General features: G+C 33.5%; 1 protein-coding gene across 2 annotated transcripts in view; it reads right to left on the reverse strand.

Moving 5' to 3' along the window:
- LOC118190059 (tight junction protein 1-like) overlaps positions 1 to 10,788 on the reverse strand; it is a 663,736-nt gene extending 652,948 nt beyond the window's left edge. For both annotated transcript variants that reach the window (XM_085816638.1, XM_085816637.1), the window contains exon 1: positions 10,503 to 10,788. In XM_085816638.1, coding sequence (XP_085672764.1) covers positions 10,503 to 10,779 — 277 coding nt within the window. In that variant the 5' untranslated portion in view covers positions 10,780 to 10,788. The remainder of the gene's footprint in view (positions 1 to 10,502) is intronic.
- Positions 10,789 to 23,562: the final 12,774 nt, after the last annotated feature.

Consider the following 23,562-nt stretch of genomic DNA (forward strand, 5'->3'; position numbering starts at 1 on the left):
ATATGAAGTATGTGAGCCCAACTGGAAATGCAAACCATATAAGCTCAGTCCCGGTCAAAAATAGTGTATAAGTTATTTCCAAAATCATAGGGAAAATGTAGGATACGTTCATTTTTAAAGATGAGGTTTTTTTAATGATTAATGTGATTACGTCAAAGTGGATTATCCACCTAAGGATAGGGATGCCTTCGTGGAGGATTTTCTAAGGAAAACTGGCTTGTATACACGTTATGTATGGGAAACACGCCCTTTAAGCCTTTAACCACGAACACGCCCTTTAAGCCAGCTGTTCGCGGGATTCGAACCTCTGACCGAACAGTGTTCAGCGACTTTACCGCTCGGCCGTTGGCGGCCTTTAAAGATGAGGAAAATTATGATAAATGGTGAAATAAATGACAAAGAGATGGTGAAACAAATTCCAACTTGTAAAGTAACTGTCCAAAATGAATTGAACAAGTGGTCATTGTCAGATAAAGCCGATTTTGACTTAACATGGACGTTGTACATGACGGTGACACAGTGAGCGTTGTATTTCATTCAGCCATTGAAACAGCGATATCTGATATCGAACTAGAGACGGCAGATTTGAAGCACTGTGGCAAGAACGCTTTCATAATGTTATTTAAATACTAGCTATGAACAACTAAAATATTTTACTACCGTAATGCAGATGCAGCAGAAAATCAAATGCTGCGTTGTTCTGGACTGCTGCACTTGCTGATAACTGTTAATCAAACGATGTTCGACATAACTGCTCTTAAAAAAATGGTAAAAGAAAAAAATTCAACAGAAGACAACTGTTTACTATTATTTAAAATTAAACAAATGTTTAAATGTGTTATAAGCATACAAATGTATTTTAATACTTCTGCTCAATTTTTTTATCTCTACCTTTAATATCAGCTATAGTTACCAAGTATGATTTTAAAAAAGAAGTGGGTTAATCTTTGAATTATGGTAACTTGGCGATTTTTTGGCGAAAATTTGGCGACCAACCCTGCTACAGCAACCTGATAGTTTTTGTTTGGACTCCATTTTGTTTTCACGAAGTAAAGGCATTTTTTTTTTTAATCAACATTTTTTTCCAACAATCTGCTAGCCGAATTACGCTTATGCTAGAACTTTTATGGAACAAAAGTGCTTAATCATGATAAAGATTAGGTGCGAAATTGGGACAAAGTGCAGAATCACCAACTGCTTGCCGCGTTTTTAAAAATTGCACATACACGGTATCATCCATGTACACGTCGACCTATTTTCACTTAAAAAAAATCCCAGAATTTCACAAAAATGGCATTGCGCACACTTTTAACTTTATCCATGTACACTGCTAAAGTCCTAGCTAGTAACTTTTATCGCCTTACAAAACTGTCGCCAAACTACATGTTACCATATTCCAAAGATTAGCCAAGAAGTGTTATCCGAAACAGTTTTTATCCCTTCACAGAAATAAATTTTATTATATTTAGATTTTTTTTTTATTAGCCCACAGAAATCTACGCAGGTACTTAAAGAAGCCATTCTAAGACATTAAGACCTTACACAAGACCGCGTTTTTTAAGGTGGATTATTAGGATGGTATTGATTGCCTGCTTTTTCGCAGGACAGACAATACCTGGAATCATTTTGCAAATAAAATCTAGATCCACCTGTAAAGTCTTCAGTTTAACTAACGTTCTTATGCGTTCGCAGCTTTCCTGAGATTTGAAGTGAGAAGTACGTGAATTGCAGGCTACCCAGCGTAAAAAATTCTTTTGTAAAGCCTTCTATGCTCAGGAGGAACTAATACAATCTTCCAGTAGTTGCACACAAAAACATCACAGTTCAGTGATGTCCCAATCATTCGTGCAGATAATAGCAGATATCGCTCTTTTACAAGGGTCGTTAATTCTAGGTCTTCCTTAACTGAATTTTCGAAGTGCACGTTTCTTACTCGGAAATTGATTTCGCAGTCTACAGTCTACCCATATTCAACCATGAAGCCACATCTGACTGCTTAGGAATGCCTGGATACCGTTTGTTTCCCAAACGATATGTTAAAATTTTACTCCAACAAAATGACTATTCCTTTATTAGTCCAAAAGGGCAATTAGTTTTGGAATATGATTTTGCGTTGTTTTACTTTTCATTCGAGTCTGTTGCCATTCAGAAAAAAGTAAAATATTATTCTATCACATTTAATCTGTCAGTTATTAATTAACAAATTTAAATTACTAGATGCAATTCTTACAAATATATATATATATCTTTTATTACTTTTTCATCTGATTGATTTAAATAAAAATGCATTAACTTCATGATATATCTAATTAAAAACGTTGATCACATTTATAGAATTAAATTACACATTTTTTTCACTTTTTAAATATACAGAAGATGGATAACGTTCCCATGTTAATTTAAATGCATTTTCACCTAATATCGTATAATTTTTTCCCCCACGTTTAGAAGACAATTTATGTTTCAAAATAAATTCTTTTTTCTATAGGTTTCTCTCATACACATGGTAACGTCTGCTACGAAAGATAGTTGAGTTTCCTAATTCTCCTTTTCTATTTTACTTCCATTTTTAACATGCTTTTATTCTATATTAAACCTAAATTACTTAAGAGAAACCTGAATAATTCCGAAAATACTTCAAAGACCATCGGCTTATTTTCCAAAAAATACATCCGAAATTTGGTTTCTTTAATTGCATAAGCCTAAGCTATTTAGTCATTAGTTTTTTTTTTTTTTTTTTTTTTAATTAGCAGCCATGAAAAATGTGCAATGCCCTCGCCGGGACTCGAACCATAGACCTTTCGAATACGCGTCGAATATGCTTCCTATTACATCATGAAGGCATGCGGAAAGGAGAAAGAAAATACCTTATAAAGTTAATACATAAATTAGCAGATGACAGATCAAAAACGGAAGGACTCTTCCTCTTTGACTCTTATGCATTCCTTTTTGCAATAGCTTAATAATTTAACTGGTAAATAATAGACATATAACGCATATTAATAGGAAATTTTTTATTTTAATAAACATACTCTGCTTGAAATCATAAACTCTGCTTACAACTCTCATACAACAACTCTGCTTGAAATCATAAATTAAAATCAAATGACAAGCTTTAGAAAATAAAATATAAAAGTTTGAGCAAATTCACTATTTTTTTCATGCAGTGTATCTGATTACAAATGTTAAGTGAGTCGGATAAACTAATTACTTTTACAAATTATAAATTTACGTTTAATTGGAAAATGGATAGAAAGATAAACTACGTAGATAAACTTCCAAATAAACTACATAGAAACATAGCTTTTTTAATAAAAAAAAAATATTTCCATGCAATTAAATATGCTTTTATTAATGTAATTAAAAATAATATCCATTAACTATTAAAATTTTTTCGACACAGTTTTTAAACGACGGCAAATTAAAATGAATCGTGTTTCTAAGATTCTAAGGAATTCTGTTTGAAACATAGATTGTCTGATCTACAATCAACTCTCGACGTATGCCGAGGGCAAAATAAAGATGCCGATTTTGGCTTATGATAGCGCTAAATATGTAAACACGTGAAAAAAAATCGGACATTGGCTAGCTCTCACGGATAAAAACGGCACACATTACGACCATAAATTGAGGAGGCTGCTATGACTCTGGAGACCAATTTTGTTGTTTTGTTCCAGCTTGTCTGACAGTAGCATCAGATGAAGTACATGAATTTTATCTTGGTCAAGAGGCGAAGATAGGGCCTGTTGTTGGCTGAGGCCTTGGGCAGTTTATAGACGATAGCATAAATTGCCCAGATCCTGTTTTGAAGAAGAATCTATAAAAGGTCAATTCCGAAGTTCTCCCTCCGATTTCTCCTTTCAGCCGAGCTCTCAAAGGGCTTTTGGTTCAGCAGAATTTTAAGTGTCCCCATGCCGCAACGATATGATACATTTACATACATCCATGACTTGTCTGGTGTTCGAACCCAGGCCTACGGCTATGGCAAGCGGGTCTGAACGGACTGGCTGCATGGTTGGTTTCTGGGTTTTTTTTTTTTTTTTTTTTTTTTTTTTTCCGTGTGTGCCCCATTGAATAAGAACCATTTTCTCCAAGAAAGTCCTTCATAAAGGCATCAGGTAGATAGCCCTCGTGTGCTTTTCTGTATTTTTGACTTTCCATGTGCTTTCCCGTAATTATTTTTTAATCAGCTAAATGTGAGTCAAAAAATGACTATCATTTTATAAAAGTAGCTGATTACATCTCAATCAGTATCTAAGCAATCTAAAGCGAGTACAGTTTTCTTACAAAGCATTCAAAAACAGGACACGTAATAACTTCGCAAGAATACATTAATTCAATAAAAATGATTAATAAAATAACACGCATTTCAGAAAATAATTCAAATAACTTTTTATGACATCTCCATGCACGAAGTTACCTTCTAATTATAGGATTATTTGATGACAGGTCGACATCATTTTCCCACCATTTCTTTAAAAACTATCAATTCTCATTCATCAGACTATGCGATTTCAATTTCATCAGACTATATGCGATTCATCATACTATATTCGCCGACACACTATTGTTGCGAACAGACTCAAATGGACTCAAAGGACTTCTATTATGGCTAATAATGACCAAGTTTTGTCAATCAACGATGAATAAAGACCTATTTGTTTGAAAACCGACTGACAACAAAGAAAGTAAATTAACAAGTGACTATAGCTGTCACTGACTGACTACTCTTATAAGATGTAACTGGTATTACATTGAAGATGAAACTTTGTATCGGACCTAACAAGAAACTGTATGTTTGCTCACAACTACTCATTTACTCACTATTTAAAGGAGCTCTGCTAGTGGCGCTCAACTTTTGTATATAAGAATTCCATTTCAAGATAAACTGCACAATACAGTATGTTACGTTTAGCCCATATTTAACAATACTTTTATTTTTATCTTTACAAGACTTTTATTTTCGCCGAAATGACAAACTGCTGTACACATAAGGGGAAAAAAAAAGATGAACTTAAATAATTTTGCTTTTTTAGATTTTGAATGCAATTTGAAAATTACGGGCGATCATTTTTTAAAACAGTTTTTAACTACTGGCGAAACAAAATATAATATGTATGTAGCTTTTCAGGTAATACGCCGAATATCGCTGACTAAATATTTATTATACTTGCGATATTTATGCATGCTCTGGAAAATATAGTTTTTGTATGAAAACTACACACTGATGTCGACATTTCTTCTGTACCTCCCCTTTTGTCGTGTACACATTCATTTTCTTTTTTACTTAAATATTTGCAGTACTCAGTACAAAGAATTGGTTCACTTACACACATTGGTTACTCACAAGTTTCGTATTCTAGATTCTTCTCGTTTCATTTCGATTTATATCCGTATGTTTGATTGTGTTTTCTTCGGCACCGTTATGTCAATCTGGTGTTTTTCATAAAGGTGCGAGCACTGTTATGCAAAGTCCCTGCTTTTTATAAAAGTGGCAAAGATTTAGTTCCTTTCCTGCTTAATTAAATAATCAGTAACTGAAATGATAATCGGACTTCCATAAGGGAGAGCTAATCTTTATGAGAAACATCGAATTGGCATAAGAATGCCGACGATCAGTTTCTGAAACTGATCGTCTCAAACTAAGTTTGTGCGCGTTTCTTTACGCAGCGGCACCGCTATGAACATTTTTGTCTTTTCGAATAGCGGTCTACTTACATAAAGATGCGACACCTCCATACCAGAGCATTGCTATGAAGGCGTCCATTATCAGTTAGCCAACCATGGCACTTTCATTTTACTAGAAAGCTTCCAAATGTCTGTAAGTTTGTACTAGATGATCTTATTGAGCAAATTAAAATAGTTGATGGTACTACAAAATCTGAAATTCGCTATGAGAACCCACTAGCAAAAATGATAAGGTAGTCATTTACTAGTAACAACAAGAAATCAGTAATATCCTTAACGGAATGTCTAGTAAAATATACGATGGGCTTTTTTTGGAATGCGAAAAATGCATAAAAAGTATGTGTATTGTAAGAGACATTAATAGCAGATTTATACACTTTGAAATGCTATCATAATGGGACAATTAATACATAAATTTTACTGCTTGTGTTCTGTGGTTTTCGGATCAAGAATTCCTTATTTGACATAGTGCACTTTGCTGTGAAGCAGTATTTCATTTGGTTCGGATACCAGTGACATGACAACTGGTTTCGGTAGAAATTTTCAGTAAACAGACAATATTATTTTCATTCAGCAATTCATTTATTATACTACTCATTCCCAGTTGCAACTAGAGAGCTACTTGTTTGACTTGGTACGCTTAACTGAATACTTGAGGAAAGTGATGTCTTCATGGAGAATTTTCCAAGTGTTTGCAGCAACACAAAACAATCTCACCAGGATGTCTTCATGGAAGGCATTCTAATAGAAACTGGCTTATCGTCACACCATGCATGGAGAAAACGATGAAAACGCCCATGCAGCCTGCCTATCTATCGGAATTTAAACTTGGGTTAAACTACCAGTATTTAACGTCCTTATATGCGCGGCCGCAGATGGATGAAACTTTCTAAGGGTAGCTAGCTCGTATTCATGTCATACAAGTGAAATGCTCCGAAAACACCCAATCCGTTCGCGTGTACTCGAATCCGGGTTAAATTACCAGGATTCAGCGGTTTTGCTGTCCGGCACTTGTAAGATACCAAAATTATGAATTCTTGTGGAAACTTCGCTTTTTTACTAATAGCTTCGTGTTATAAAAAGTATTCGCTAGGGGGAAATGAATTTTATCGTAACATCTGTACGCATATTATGTCATTTAATGCGATGCTTATGCATTATAAATGTCTCAATATTCCCAATTTTCATGACTATTACAATTCAAAGAATTTAATTTTTGTACATGTATATAATTTACTCTTAAAATGTATATATTTATGTTTCAATAAAGCCCTTTAAAACTCATTATGAATCTTGCATTTTTCAAAAAAATTATGTTTTTATAAATTGAAAGAATTGCGAAAAGTTTCATTAAAAATATGCCATAAAAATGTCTCAGAAACCCCAGATTAAATAACCGTAATTTTCTTCCGCCTATTTTGGAGCAATTTTTTTAATACATCGGAACAAAGTTCTAAACATTTAATTCAAATCTATAATTATTTTGTACTCTTTACACAATGAGTGCAACAAAAAGTACGTTGATTGATGTAGTATATTATTTCTTTAGCTGCAACTAAATGAAAAGGTTAGTATAAGAAACAGAAAGATTGACGAGTTTGTAGGAACTTACTAATAGCTAAACATGACGCCCTTAATAATGAAGCCTTCTTCGTCATTCAGGGTGTTGTGTAAAATAAATAAATAAATAAAGAGAAAAAGAAACGAAACACGTGGCTTTATCTAGAAATGAAAATGAAAAAATATATGATCGGTTTAAAAATTGAGAGAGTGGCATACACAGAGCTTGTTATGCATATGGAAAGCTTCAATGAAATTTAATTCACCAAATGAAGAACTTTTTTGGACGATTTTGGCAGAAGCGGAACGTAATTCGCTGTTTGCAGCACAACAAATAATGGACGACAACCGATTTATTTGTTTCCTTTTTTTCGAACATAAAACTCATGCTCTTCGATACGAAATTTTAAAGCTCATTTGATTTACATGTGTATCTCAAGCTGCAGTGGCAAAGAATGCTTTAAATTTCCAAAGAATTCCATGTCCAGTATACGGTCTTTAAGAATGGAATTGCATATTTTATTGACAAGAGAAAAAAACAACACCAAAATTGAATTTCACTAAAATACGTGCAATTTTGTAATTGATCACGAAGAGGAAAAAGAAGCAACTAAATTATTATTATTTATTTCAGCAGAAGAATGTCTTTTGTTATTAGAATTTCCTTTTATAAGAATTAAAAAATTTTAACTTTAATTTGTATTTAGTCGCAAATCATTCGACGATCTGAAATACGAAATACAAATAAAATCTACACTAAATTTACTTTATTACCTTCTATAATTATATACATAGAAATATATACACACTTACAAAACAAAGAAGAAAAAAAAAAAGAGGAAGGAGTCTATTCTATACGTAATGTTTCCCCTCCTCATGTTACATGGAGGTAGGAAGTTAGAAAACTTTCTTACTTCCATGTCATGTTATCAAAGAAACACAAACTTGGATGGAGAAAAGACTATAATATAGAATGAAGGCAAACAAGCAAATGGAAAACGTAAACGATAATGCGAACAAGGATAAAAGAGAAGTTCAAGAACCCAAGAAAGATGAAGAATAAAAGAAAAAACGTTTAGACACAAAACGACAGTAGAAACCGGTACGTCATCGTTTATGGTGCCTCGAGACAATCTCGTGCTCTGAATACATTAAAAAAGTAATAACAGTAAAAGGATAGGGGTTTCTTTAAAACGCTATTTAATTATTTTTTACGGACAAATTTTATGATAGATGAAATTTGGAATAATTACCTGTACAACTTTTTAAGACTCAATGGCTTTTTTGAGGTCTGTATAAATTTAAATCGAACGCGATGAACAAAATCGGGCATATTAAATTATTTTTCACAGATGAACTCTTCATGAACAGTTTCTACATTTTGTGACCCTAATCGTTATTTAGAAATCTTAACCTTTACATGAGAAAGGAAATCAAGGTACGGTAAATTCTTAACGGTGCTAGTCCCTTTAAGCAGGTCAGCCATGGTCGAAATGACAGAAATCTTTATAATGGTGCTCTAGCATAAAAGTGCCTACACCCTTTTGAAGATCAGTTTCTGACTTGCAAAAAGCAAGATTCATTAAGGCCTGGGTATCTTTACAACAAGACACCGCTACACTAGTTGAATTTCCATTCCTTTGCTAATCAGAATAACAAATTTTAAAATATCATATTTGAATAGCGGTGCCTTCATCAAGGCGTCTGTACAATTCCCCTTAAGTTGGAAACTAATTTTTCATATGGATTGAGCAGCTTTATGCCGGAGTATCCTTTCAAAGATATTTCTTCGACTTAGATAAAAGTGTTGACACCTTTTTCGACGGGGCACCGTTAAGACCTCCAAGAAAAAAAGTTTTAGCTCAAGTTTCTGCTTTTGGCGCACTAAAATCAGAATCTGGTTTTCCGCAATAAAATCTATAAACTAATAATAAATATTAAAGAAAAAAGCAAGAACAAATAACCCTTATCAGCGTAGAATTCTAAGGATTTTGTTTGTTTATTTATTCTAATACGACAAAGCACACACATGGTTATCTGCCTAGGAGAAAAGATGCCTTCGTAGAAAACTTTCTAAGGAAATGGCGTTTTTAATACTTTTTCTAATAGACTCTAAATACGAGGCAGCCAACCAATTATTTACAGTAAATCCGCCATAAAAGTCAACTCTCCAGAAAAAAAAAAAAAAAAAAAAAAAAAAAAAGAAGTTTGTACGTTTTTGGTTAGTTAAAGAATGACACAGTTTTTTTCCCCCTTCAAAGTCTCGCTTTTAATCAAACATGATAAAGCAAATCAGGGCTATTCGCTTAAGGGGAAGTATGCCTTCACGGAGGTTTCTCTAAAGAATATTGACTCGTATTAACAGTATACCAGATATAAAGATCACAAAACGCCGCTCATGCAGCGTTATTCGCCACCATGTGAACCATGGTAATTCTTAGATTTAACATTAAAGTATTTATAGTATGAAAATTATCATTTTTTTTTTTTTTTTTTTTTTTTTTTTATTTAGAAGGTCGGAAAAATATTTGGACACAGGATTTAGAAGTTAATAATAGCAAAAAAAGGCAAGGATATATATTACTTAATAATTATATATATATATATATAATGTTGTATGATCTTAAATCCATTTAGTGCGAATATATATATCCTGAATATAATATTTATTATAATATCCTGATATAATATTATATATTACTTAATAATTATTATATATATATCCTGAATAACAGCACAGAAATTTACTTTACAAATATTGTTTTTAATTCCAAATCATTTAAATTTTAAAAAAATTATAAACACATACATGCTTTATAATTTTTGTTTTCAGAAAAATTATATTAGACACTTTCCGATTTTTTATCTATGAAATTCATTTTTAAAAAAATCATCTGCAGAGAGATATTTGCAAACAATGGAGTAAGGAATGAAAATTGTTAAAATTCCACTGAGGCTAACTTTTTATTTACCCCTTTTATATTCGAGGAAATAAACAATAAATTATCTATTGCTCTTTAATTTAAATAATTTGAAGCATGTAACAACTTTTTGGCAATTAAAAAAAAAAATCTACACGTTTTAACGTACATGTTTTGGCAAACATCCTGAGAAAATAAAAATAAAAAATTAACATTGTAAACAGTTAAACACGTGTCAGCACTCCAAAATCATATATCGTAATTTTTTATGCAAGTGACAGTACTCTTGACAAAATATACCTCCACTTAGTAAGGCTGAAAGAAAAAACTCACCTGCAATATCTAAGGCAAACTTCGTGAGCAGATGGGGACACACGCTTTCCAAAGATAAACACAGATCTTGAAAGGCAGAATATCCTTTGCTTGAAATTATTGTAATTAATCCATCTGTCCTTTTTGATGATGAAGCTACTTCCTGTAATTGTCTTCTTTCATCAGCATTAATTACTCCAACTGATTCAAGTTTTTGGAGTAATAAAGTTGCATCTAAATCATTAAATTCTTTCTTATGTCTTTCGAGCAGTCGCACCACACTTGTCATACCCGCCATTTTGACACAAACTTTTCGGTATCCAAACAAGCTCACCCGCGCCATCTATTGATGACGGGAAAATACTGAAAGGTGAAAAAAGATCAGAATTTAATGGAGTTGTTTGTTTGCTTATACAAATTCGTGCTACTGGTGAATACAGTGATGCTAGCAGGAAGTCAAAGAAGTTCCCATTTTGCCTTTTGGCCACTGTCGATCTTCAATTATTTTCTGACATAAGAAATTATGAAACTATAAAATGCATAAAACAGATTTATATTAATAATACATAAAAAATATGGAATGCTGCAAAATTTCTACTTTAAGATTGGCATAGCTTTCACGCTAAGTTTTGTTTTTTGATTGATATTATGCTACAGTACTGTTTCCATTTAGCTATTAAATTTATTTTTTAGGGAAAAGCTGACAAAATTCATCCTAATTAATTGGTACTTAATGTATTTCGCACACGAGCGAACATTGTAAGGCATATCTCTTTTACTAAAACGGAAAAGAAAATAAAAAGCTTCAATTTTAAATAATCTAATTTCTAAAATAAAGGTGTGGAAGCGCGAGCACAAATTAAGATATAGTATTGTTTCAAACATTCGAAAATGAAGTAAAGTATATAAAACATTAATAAATTGAAACAAGCACGAAATATAATAATTAATTTTAAGAAATAAATTGCTACTGAAAAAGTTGTAATTTCAAATCAATGAAAGGAAAAAGAAGCAAATAAGCTAATAATAATTAAAATTATTATTATTTAAAGTTTTGTGTGTTCCTTTATTTACTAAATATCATGTTCTTCGTACTTACCACATAAAATTCAATTCAACGGTAATATCAAAAAATATTTAAAAACAGCATATCTTTAGAATTTCCGAAAGACAGTCTCGTGCGCTGGAGATGAATACCCCATATACAGGGTTGCCATTACTCACTTTGAAATCCTTGCGTTTGTTAATCAAAAATCCGTAAAGTTTTACAAAATGTGAAATAAATAATAAAACAAATTCGAAATTCACGACTTGGGCTTCCGGGTGCCCATATTCGGGTGGAGGGCTACAATATTCAAAATCTGATGGCTCTAGTTGTTTTTTCAAAATGCCAGAAACATGCTTACATTCATGCAGACTCTTCATTATTTAATTTCTTTAAATATAATACAGGGCGATAATATTTGGTAGCAACAATTTGAAAAGTGATTTAGCCTTTTACAGTGATTCAAGGCAAAATCCCGTTTCGAGACTAATAATTCTTCTGAGTTAACGCTCCTTTGGGCTAATAACACTGAATATGTAGAAGATATAAATATTTTTAATGTAATATTCTAGCTTATAATAAAAAATTTAATATACAAGTACATTTATATGTTTGATTATTATATCACAAGACTTCATTCTGACATATATAAAAGATTAAATTCCTCCTTAATTTTAGTGCAGACCGTAAAATTAGTTAATAAAATTGCTGAAACTAGTAGTTGCACTGCAACAGATGATTAGAAATCCCATTCCATTTCAGCTATATCCTGATCGATAATAAAGTGACACTCGAAGTTCTGTTCGTAGCAATATTCTAATGAATTTCATATTTTCCTTTCTTTTCATATATCGTATATAGAATAAAACTTTGACAAATTGATGGAACAAAAAATAATATTAAACTGACCTGAAATTTATCTAGAAGAAACAGGATCTATGTGCAGTGCCGTCTTAACAGCATTATGGACAAATCAGTGTACTGCTCCATTACAAAACCATTCGCAGAAATGAAATGTAAATGGATTAACATGAGGTTCGTATGTTTATAGGGCCTCCAGGCATGTACCCAGCAAGACCATGCGTTAAGACGGCCCTGTCTATATGCTCAGTCTCGAAATCGAAAGTTATACAAAACACTATCAATTTCAAAAATAATAGGTCCCTTCTTCATCATAAAGCAAATTTTATATATTTATTTTTATAATGGTTTTATTTTTGTTTATTGCTTCGTTTGTTATTGGTTTATTGGTGTTATTATTTTCAACACGTAAGTTTCATGTCTCGAAAAAATTTTAATTGTTTAAATAACACTTCACATGTTGGAAATATTTGTTGCATACCTCGTATGCAAGCAATCTAGTTAAAAAAGGCATGTCTATGTCTTAAATAATTCAGTCTTTCCTTTACTAAATACGTGAAAAAACTCTACCTAATGTTAATCCATAATAAAATAATATTGTAGAAGATTTAAAAAAAAGCATAATTTTGTAGAGATCGTTTTAAATATATGATTTTAAGCTTCATGTCTTTAATTTCTGGGAATTAACTTTTAAATTAGCTCGCTTGTTGTAACTGTCAAATAAAGACTTAAATCTTGAAAAACGTATGAGAATCAAAAATTTTTTCGTCATTTGAATTTTTCGAATTCTAACTTTAAAAAAAATTCTTTTCGTTTTCCAGATAACACTGTCTGGATCACAAGCACCGTCTTATTGTCAACCGTGTACCTTTGTGAACTATTAAAATAAACATTTTTTTTACTTTTTATCACATTCTGGGGGATATATTTAGCATTTCATGTTTAGTATATATATCAATTAATCAATATTGTTTAGGAAATAAATTATATATATATATACTAAAGAAATATTGATTATATTATCTCCTAAGATTAATTTTAGTAGAATTATCTAAAAAGAGTGAATCTATAGTTAGTAAGTTTAATTCCGAAAATTGTTTTAAAGTAACATGAATGCAAATTGTTAAAAATGCTTAACGGGGACTTGAATTAAATCATGAATAACAAAATTTCAATTGTAAAAAGAAATTAAATTAAAAGCAAGTAATTAAATTAAAAGCAAGTAATCATTGCCATCGGAAATTATACTAAACATAATAATATATTTCTTTAGTAAATAAATACATATTTATTTACTAAAGAAATATAGATTATATTATCTGCTAATATATGTATATGTAATGAAAACTGCCGTTCGATGACACGACATTAATGACTTGATCGTGAATGCGGTACAAACTTGCATTAAAATTTTCGGTGAAACAGGACTTTTCCCGTGATTCACTGTGAATATAGCTTAACAAACACGTGCAGATTTTTTCATAATTAGAACTGGCCGAAGAATGTAATGACAGAACAATTTTGGAGGCATTGAAATACGAACGCTGAGACGTAGATGCGTAGAAATACTATTGCGTAGATACTTGATGCTTAGAGCGTCCCTCCATTTTTGAAGAAGAAGCAGTCGAGCCAGATTAAATTCCTTTTATTTATTTAAATTCTCATTTTGTGGCTACAGTTCACTTGGCACTCTACTCGTGCCTATTAAAGAACATTTACAGTTGATATTATTTCCATAGAAGCGAATATAGCAGCTCATACATGATTGCAGAAAGACGTTTGGCCAAGAGGAAAGCACAAGCAAAAGTGACGCATCAGTTCATAGAAAGAAGGGGGGGTCAAAAGTTTCAGTTTTTAGTTTTGATTTGCAATTTGGTGATTGGTCAAAAAGCACTTGCATTAAGGATTACGTAAAATCGCATGATTAATTTGAACGACGCAGTTTAGACTTACAGCGCTATTTTTAGGACAGAGCGATGAAGTTTCCAAATGAAATAAAAAATAAAAGAGATTATAGTGAACTAAATTTAGAAGTTTGCCTTAAAACGTTTTTGCTTCCCTTTTGAAAGTTTTTCCTTCCACAGAAAACTTTTTCCTTCCCTTCTTCCTTCAAGAAGCCGAAGACGTCGTGCTGACAGGCCACACTGCTGCAAGCGTCGGCGTGGCGGATACTGGGCGTGATGCAAACATGCCCATTTCCTGATTAATGATCCGTGATGTGGTTGTATGGTTTTGTAGAGCTGACCTCACAATATGTCTGTCCTTTCTGGCATTAGTCATGGGAGGGCATTGAGATCCTGCATCGTTCAGTATGACCCTCAGAAATCCATTGATTCCGTATTCGCATGACTGTGTTTGGATGTCGACCAATGCAACAGGCAATAGCATGGAATGATAATCCACACTCTCGATAAGCAACGATCCTGCCTCTATCGAATTCCGACACTGGCTGGTAAGCATTTCTTCTTATTCGAGGAATAACCCGATATTCTGATGAAACGGCAACCTTACAAAGCGCTTTCCACTGCACAGAAATCCATTACACAACTTTCATGATGTTTTGTAATCTGAATTGTCCTTCGGAATGCAAGTTGCACTCGGAGTCCGAGTTATAACAGAGAGGAGAGTAAAGTTCTGTACAAGAGAAGGATTTTCGTGGGTTAAAAACCCTCTCTCATAAATTCACTGTACTTCCTGGAGAAAAAACCTTTGGCATGTGGGTGGGGGCTTTTCTGTTCTTGACCATCAAAGGGCTAATTTCTCATAGAAAGACAGGCATACTTTGCTTTAAAATCGATTTTTAAGATAGGCTTATTATTAAAGTAAAATTGTCAAGATGGAAAAAATTTTGTCATGTTTGTAGAATACTTTGCTAAAGTCTTTTTCCTCCCAGATTTCTGGAAGCTGCCGACAAGTTGTACTTTTTGAAGAGGGTCCATGAAGAGGGTCCAGGTCTTTCTATTACAAACGAACATTTTATTACACTTGTTGGCTCTGAAAAGTTTAGATAGTTAGAATTTAAGTTCTTAACGAGGTCGTTAAGGACTTCTTTTGCGTATACTTAAATTCTGGCAGGGAAAGATGGGAACTTTTATTTAAGTTACTTAACAGCTAATTTTATTTTGGAAGAACCTTTCCTATTGATCTCGTTTTAAATCCTCTCTTTCTTGCCAGAATGTAAATGACTTAGCGCGCGAGTATTCAGGTGAAGTAGGAAGAAGTTATTAATTAAGGGATGATTTTCGAAGGTGATTTAGAGCGTGTTCTGCCTCCCTAAAAGCCACGTTGTTATTTTTGATTTACTAGCGATTAGATTTCTGTGACGTTGAGAGCTTCTAGCCATTAAACTTGTTTACGTCGACTTCTACGAGCCTACCTGCGCGTTAAGTAACCTGTGAAAAGCTGTCAAGCTAATTTAATTCTATTCTATTTTAAGTTAATTGTTACTTTTTGTGTTAAGCCAAAGTGTTGGTGTTTTCTAAGCATGAGTCGATACCATCTGTGAAAAACATTGAGTTAATAATAGTTGTTTACACCCTTTTTCTGTACTTCGTTGTACTTAAGGATAATTCCTTATACTGTCTGCTAACGTTTAGTTAGTTTATGCTCGCTAAGACCATCAGAAGTTATAAGTATCACTTCATAATAATAAAAAAAATTATTAAAAAAATTTTTCTTAATTATGAAGTGATTTTTTTCCCCTTGTTGTTTGTTCTCTGTGAGAAAATTACTCCTTCATATCTTCATGTTTACTACTTGGCCCGCCAACCCAAAATATTTACAATCTGTCCTTTCTAGAAAACGTGTTTTGACCCCTGCCCTAAATAAATCCCTTTTCCTCCTAAAGCTAAAACGTTTTTTCTATGCTAGGCTAATAAATTGTAGTATTAAATGATTTAATGGATAGATCAAATTTTCGAAATTTATTTTATGTTCTCTGGCCACTTTAAAAATCATATGAAATAAGAAATGTTAAAAGTAATTTTTCTCTTTGCAAGCATTTAAAATGTTTGATATTCGGAAAAAATTTTACATTATAAAAGGGAAATTTTTCTCGTTTTCTTCCTTAAACATATAGTTAGTCTTATTTAATATATATTAATTTGTGAATTTTTATTTAAATTGCTTAGTACTGGACAATGTTTTAATATGAATATACAAAAACTCTCTTTTCAGTTTTAAATATCAGGTTACAAGAAAACTTACATGTAAACTAATTTTTAAAGGGAAATTTAATTTTTCGCATTTATCAATAAATTTAAATTGATTATACTTACATATATCTATCTATATTCCATTTCGCCCATGCGTAAACAATATGCGGATATTTCTATATACATTCATAAAAAAATATTGTATTAAAATATATAAAAGAACATTTTACAAAGCGTACATATATAAACAACGTATAAATGCAACTGAATATTTAGGTAATTTTTTTCAAAATTTTGCGTTTATGAACAGTAAAAAGTAGTTGAGGACACGGACCGTATATTCGTACTCGAACCTAATTTTTACGGAACTACTCAGGTCGCCACATTTCTCCACGCTGCCATATTACTATCTAAATTTTTTGTCTACATTTCGAACTTTAAGCCTAAAATGTCTCCAAAAAGTTCGCAGTCTTCGCACATACAAAAACCACGTTTTCAACACACAATTTAAGCTAAAAATCCAAAACAAAAACAAAAAATTTAGATAGCAAAAACATAAAGTTTCTAACCAAAAATATTTCACAAGAATCCATGTACACAGCGATATGTTTTAACTTAAAAAATCTACGAATTGCACAATCTGGGCAACGAACGAATCTACGAACTACGCACACCTCTCTTTAATAAATTGACATAACAACAATAAATTTCAAAGAATACCATGTACACAGCATCCTGTTTAAACTTTAAAAAACATCTACGAATTGCACAATCTATGCAACGAACGAATCTGTGAACTACGCACACCTCGCTTTAATAAATTAACATAACAACAATAAATTTCAAAGAATACCATGTACACAACGTTCTGTTTCAACTTTAAAAAACATCTACGAATTGCACAATCTAGGCACTACGCACTGATCAACAAAATAAACTAAAATAAATTTCAAACAATTCAAAAAAACAACAATAACGACAGAAATTCATACTAAAAAACAATGAACATAACATTCTACAAAATAAGAAAAAAATAAAATAAAATGCACTTACCATGAATGAATGCTTTTTCGAACAGCAGAAATACCAATTTCATATCGCCTTTAACATGCCGCCACGTAATCAATATCCTATTTGTATGATAGCCAGACACACTATCCAGAAAATTCATACTATGGTTCACAAATAAATGTTTAAAACGTTCTTTTCCTAAATCATTGTAAGATTTCCAGCCATCCGAAAAAATAGTTGTACCAGGCTCAATCCACTCTTTAATACACTGCATCAGCGTTTCCCTACTTCTATCATGCACAGCCACTAAAAATAGTCTCCCAGATCCTCTTTCCACACCTCCAAATACCCACTGCCCCTCAACAGGATGGCCACGATGATATTTCCTTTTGCCGAACTTCGATTCATCAACTTCTACCACTTTATTTTTCCCCCCTATCTTCTCAGACACAGAGCATTATACAGAGCAGACTCGTTAACAACTCCAACATCGTACCTTTTACTACTAAATTTCCTTTGCACACAATCTAAAATACGAGACTGAAATCTTGCCACCACGTCTCTCATTGCAACATAGGCCATTTCAAAACACGCACGACACGAACCAACGAGCAATTAAACCACTCCACCGAAAGATTTTTCAACGTCAACAGGTTTGCCATACAACACGCAATCGCGCCAAAAACCAGCGCAGAACACATATTTCCACATTTGGTGATATTAGCGAGCATATAAGAGTAGAGCCATTTTTACCAAAATTATACGTATATACGAAGTAAAAGGTAGGAAAGATTCATGTAAATTTCTGGAGATTTACGTATATTTCCACTAAAATATATATATAAAGCAAAAAAAGAGAGAGAGATTTGAATGTATGCGATAAATATATGTAAATTTTTACCAAAAATATACGAATATTGTTGAAACATACAAAACTTTTACGTAAAACCTACGAATAAAGAATGACACTTCGTTCGTTACTCGGCCGCATTATTTGCCGAATATTTTTATCAACCTCGTAAATGGGCTTGTTGTAGATGCCAAAATTTGGAAATAATAGACTCGTTTATGAAGAATTATTATGTGATATGATTTCGACGACAGCAGTTTCTTACATGAAAACATTTTATAATTTTAACTAAACTGATAGCGTTCTAAAGAAATACACTATCAGATACAATACAAACCGATGAGAAATTTTCAAGTCAAAACAAAAAAAAAAAAAAAAAAAAAAAAAAAAAAAAAAAGAAAAGAAAGAAAGAAAGAAAAGATGTGTAAGTTATGTTTTCTATGAAAGTACCTGCATTTAGTATGAGCTTTAATTTGATAGAATTTTGAAAATAATAAAAAGGAGAAAAGAATTCAGATCCAATTAATTATTAAATTAATGTATAAATGTAATTTAACATTAGGTTGATTTTTTTTTTTTTTTTTTTTTTTTTAACATCTGAAATCGAATGTGACTGTAAAGCGTAATATTATAAAAACATGCACAAAGAAATTAGTTTTAATATTTCTGCAATTTACATAAAAAATATTACAAACAGTTATGAATTTTATAAAATCTTTGCCTTTCAGTTTCATTACAATGTTTTGAACTTAATGCACTATTAGTTATTTAATGTGTATTCAATTTCCCTTACTATGTTAACTATTTTATCCCTGCAAACGAGCTATCTGCATGGGAGTTGTCCCGAATTTCTCAGAAATTTCAGATAGTTTCCTTTAAAAATTCCTCTACGAAAGCATTTTTTCCCTTACTCAGATATCTCTCATGTGTTTTCCCATAATTCAAGTGATTCAATACAATCGGAATACAAGAGAATCAATGGAAAACAGCAGTAAAAACAACATCCACAAAGCATCTGTAATGTCAAAAAGCAGGTATAAATAAATGCTCTGAAATCTGAGAATAAAAAGTGAACAGATGCTCTAGTATTTGTACACTGTTTGTACACTCTGTATCACACAGTGTACAAATACCATAGTGTATTATGCTACAGTATTTGTACCCTGGATCATGTAAATATAGTTGAATCGAATTGACATACAACACTATTATTTTTCAGTTTATCTTACAAAAATTCAATTTTATCTTCAGTAACCATCTTCTGTTTTATCTTCTAAAACATTATGTTTGGAGTCAAAAAGTTGTAATATCTACTTGTTTATCTTCTAATGTGACAAATGAAGTACGTGTAGGAACTACACAGGAGAAGGGTAAAAAAACTCTTTATCGCACTCGTTAAAATTCGCAATGCGTTGACTTGACGCTAACACATTACGCCTCACTCGAGCGGTAACTCAAATCACAAGAACTAAACTAAAATTCTAAGATATTAACAAGCATTAACTCCAAGTCGGGCAACATTACCTTGGCTGCTTCTTCAGCGCCTTAACATGATACAGAGGCCTTCCTCAGTTGACTGTGCCGGTGAGGCGCCAACCCACCGAACAGCTCACAGGGACTTCTCTGTTCATCGCCATAATCCATCACACTGAGAGCTGAGCAGCGAGACGTCCCTCCCCCCGGCACAGCGCTTGCATCTACATAAGAGCGTCCCCACAGCGAAGGCAACGGACACGACAGTACCAGTACGGTCCTGCCAAGCTCGCACCTACCATAGGATAGACCTATGGTTCTAGGAATTGAGGAATCATCTCTTCGATAATGGTCTTAACTATGACAAGTTTTCACCATTATATTCTCGTAGTGCCTATGGCATATCACTTGAGTAATGAAATACACCGCGCCCGCAGGCGAGAATCTAGTCAAAGGTGGCAAGTTTCGGGCATCAGAGTCTATGAGTGCAAAGCATTAGTTTATATTTTGCAGGTATGAATTAAAAATCGGTCATTCGTAGAACTGAGAAGGTGCCGGAGGTTCGATCCTATGGTCCTAGTCCTGTGAAGTCTGATTATATATCCAACAAATCGAAGCTGGCAGGACACAAGTCCAGCTAGTGGTCTGGGAGAACCCCGGGTCTCCTCCCATAAATGGTCGGTTCCGGAAATTCCCACCAGTCGATCGCCTGGGATTGGTTGCTCAGCGTCATTAGCCTATACGAGCCAAGGCCTGGACCAAGGCACCGTATAGTTTCCAGCGGGGCCTCGAGGGACGCAAGCAGGCAAGCCTGAAGCCATTCCCACAGTCCCTGCCCATCGATCAAACGCCGGGTCTCCTGCCTTCCGCCACTGCCTACGACAATCTCCGACGCACAGTTCACGCCGCCTACAGTGGTTTCCAGCGGGTTCCGGACATACGACCCCCGGGTCTGTGACCGGCAGTTCGGTCCTCGGATCAAACGCCAGGTCTCCTCCCGCTACGTGGTCAGTTCTGGACATTTGCCCTCGGGAGGCCAAACGCCACCCGCCATATTAACAAAGGGCTCGGAGAATCATGTTACTTAAAACCGCGTCGAAAATCTAGTGGCAGCAAAGTAATAGGTGTTACGCCTCGTTAACCAGCAATAACAACAGAAGCTCACGCTACAGAGATGCAGCCGCTTGTCCAAATTCTCTCACTTTCCCTTCTAGAACTTAGTATTTAATCCTTTTCTCCTCAAGGTAGAATTTGCAATACTTCACGCTACCAAATTTAAATATTCTGGCATTCATAATTAGAGGAATGAAGGCTTATAGGAAAGAAAGTAAACTTAAATTTAACTGGTTATTAAAATTAAATATAAATCCCTACGAAGTCTTATCATAATCGTCACATATTGTGGTGCTTCGATAACGAGGATGTCCAGCTAAGTAATTCGTACAGAGAATAAAAAATACCGCAATATGAACATCATGCAGATAACTTTACTCATTTTTATTACGTTAATGGAGAAGCTAAATTTGTTATTTTTTTGCCTAGGTGGCGTATAAGCCTAGAAAATCCTAAAAATGACTATAATAAACAAAAACGAGAACAAAGGAGAGGGTGTACGAGCATATTTCTTAATGTCATACTACCAATGCCTCTGAAGAAACGCGAGATGAACTCGGAAAAGTCCGGGAGACAAATTTTTCTTACGAGGAGGATGAGAGCGAAAAGTATCTATGCCAGGGATGGCGAAATTATGAAGACACGTACTTCGATGGCGGTGTCCGCCGAAAACATCGCAGACGAAACGTCGCGGAGAGAACAAGGTGAAAACGTCGTGGTACAAAACATCGTGGGAGAAAAAAGCAAAGAGAAAACATTGCAGTTCGAAAGCATCGTGGTGCAAAATATCGTGGTGGAAAATATAGCGAATCAAAAACTTCGCAGTTTAAAAACATCGTCGTCGAAAATATCGTGGTTAAACATAAAGTACCTACAAATCATCGCAAAACGGTAACATCTCACACTATGCCAATGGGACAAAGAATTTTGAAAACCAAACATTTTTTACGTAGATTCGGTATCCGTGTCAATGTGAGAAAGAGTTCGGGAGTTTAAAACTTCTAGATCTTAAGTAAGGAGAAAGGGGACGGAAATTAAGCCCCTATTTATAACTAACTATCTAATCATGGCTTCCTCATTAAGGGCGGAGATTTAATTAACTTTTTAATTAAGGTAGTGGAATTGGATATTTCCATAAACTTTGTTTTTTTTTTTTCATTTCTCTTTTTAAATGTATACACAAATAAGTGACGCAATGAAGAAAAAAAGTGTAAACTTCATATTTGCAGGCGCTCTAAATAATTGCCACTCTAAATAATTCTCGAAATTGTTATAGGAAACAGAATCTCACTGTGGTGGACTTCTTACGTATGTACGTTAGCTGAGTTGTAGACAAGTTCTTGACAGATTTGTTGAGCTTTTGGATAAAATTCAGTTTTCTGTTGCGTCTGGCAAGAAATTAATTTCGGTTTGCGCAAATAGATAGGTTGATATTAGGTATTTTTTAAAAAGCAGGAGACTTGAAAAATAAGCAACACCTGTGCTGGGAATCGAACAACGGGCCTCTGGAATACGCACCCAGCGTGCAGACCACTACACCACGAACACATGCTAAGAAGGCGGAAGAAATATATTATAAGGTTATGTTCATTTTGCTATTCTTCTCTCAATCTTATAACTTCTTTCTTTTGAGATTTGGCAGATGACATTTTTAGGTTCCTAGAGAAATAAAGGCCGTGCATTTTTATTTATATTACGGCAATTTTAACATGGGTTTCAAAAATAAAAGATTTTCGAAATATTTTACTTTTTTTATCTTCATAAAGAAAAGAAAGTGGCTGAGGCTTTTAAAGAGATATAGGAAGTTTATGCTGTTGATTGGTTAATAGAACGCATGTGTCAGAATCAGTTAAAAAATTTTGTTCGGGAGATTTTTCACTACATGGTGACCAATGCTCAACATAACAAATTTAAAGCCATAATGAATCGAATCGTCATCGAGAGATTGCAAAAAAAGGTTAAATGTAGCAACATTTGAGAATCACATGTCTTGGACTCATTAAGAAATTCGATATTTGAATTCTGCATGAATTGAAATACACTCATGTCCATAAATTAAGGATAATGCAAAATTAGGCAAAGGAAGAGTTAGAAGCAAAACAAATTTGACTTATTTGTAAAGCTTATTTATTAAACAAAAGGTAAAGAGCAAAAACAGATGCAACTATCTTAATTCAGTTATTTTTGCCGATAGATGGCGTTACCTCCTCGCGTTTGGTACTACCAGAGGGTATAAAAATCCGTTCAGTGGTTGCTTTCCATTTTTTTAAGGTCAGATTTTGAGCGTGAAGGTGCATTTGCCCCTCGCTCCCTATTTTAACTTCGCTAATTTTTCTTGTCCTTTATCCTTGATCAGATAGCCTGGCTCAGTAAAAGTAGGCGGCCAGTGCAACTCTGATTAAAAATCCAGTTATAACCACGTGTAGTGCTGATAAGGACCACGTGTTTCTGAGACTCCTTCTCCTTTCTTTTCTTCTTTCTAGGTATTTCTTTCTCCTGATGAGGAGGGACCTTTAGCTGCCCTCGAAATCGATTGAGTGTTTCATTATGCCTACGCTAAATACAAGGTTGTTT

This window comes from Stegodyphus dumicola, chromosome 5 (assembly GCF_044657685.1).
Source record: "Stegodyphus dumicola isolate Sdum_Otavi_A_Nest chromosome 5, ASM4465768v1".
NCBI lineage: Eukaryota > Metazoa > Arthropoda > Arachnida > Araneae > Eresidae > Stegodyphus > Stegodyphus dumicola.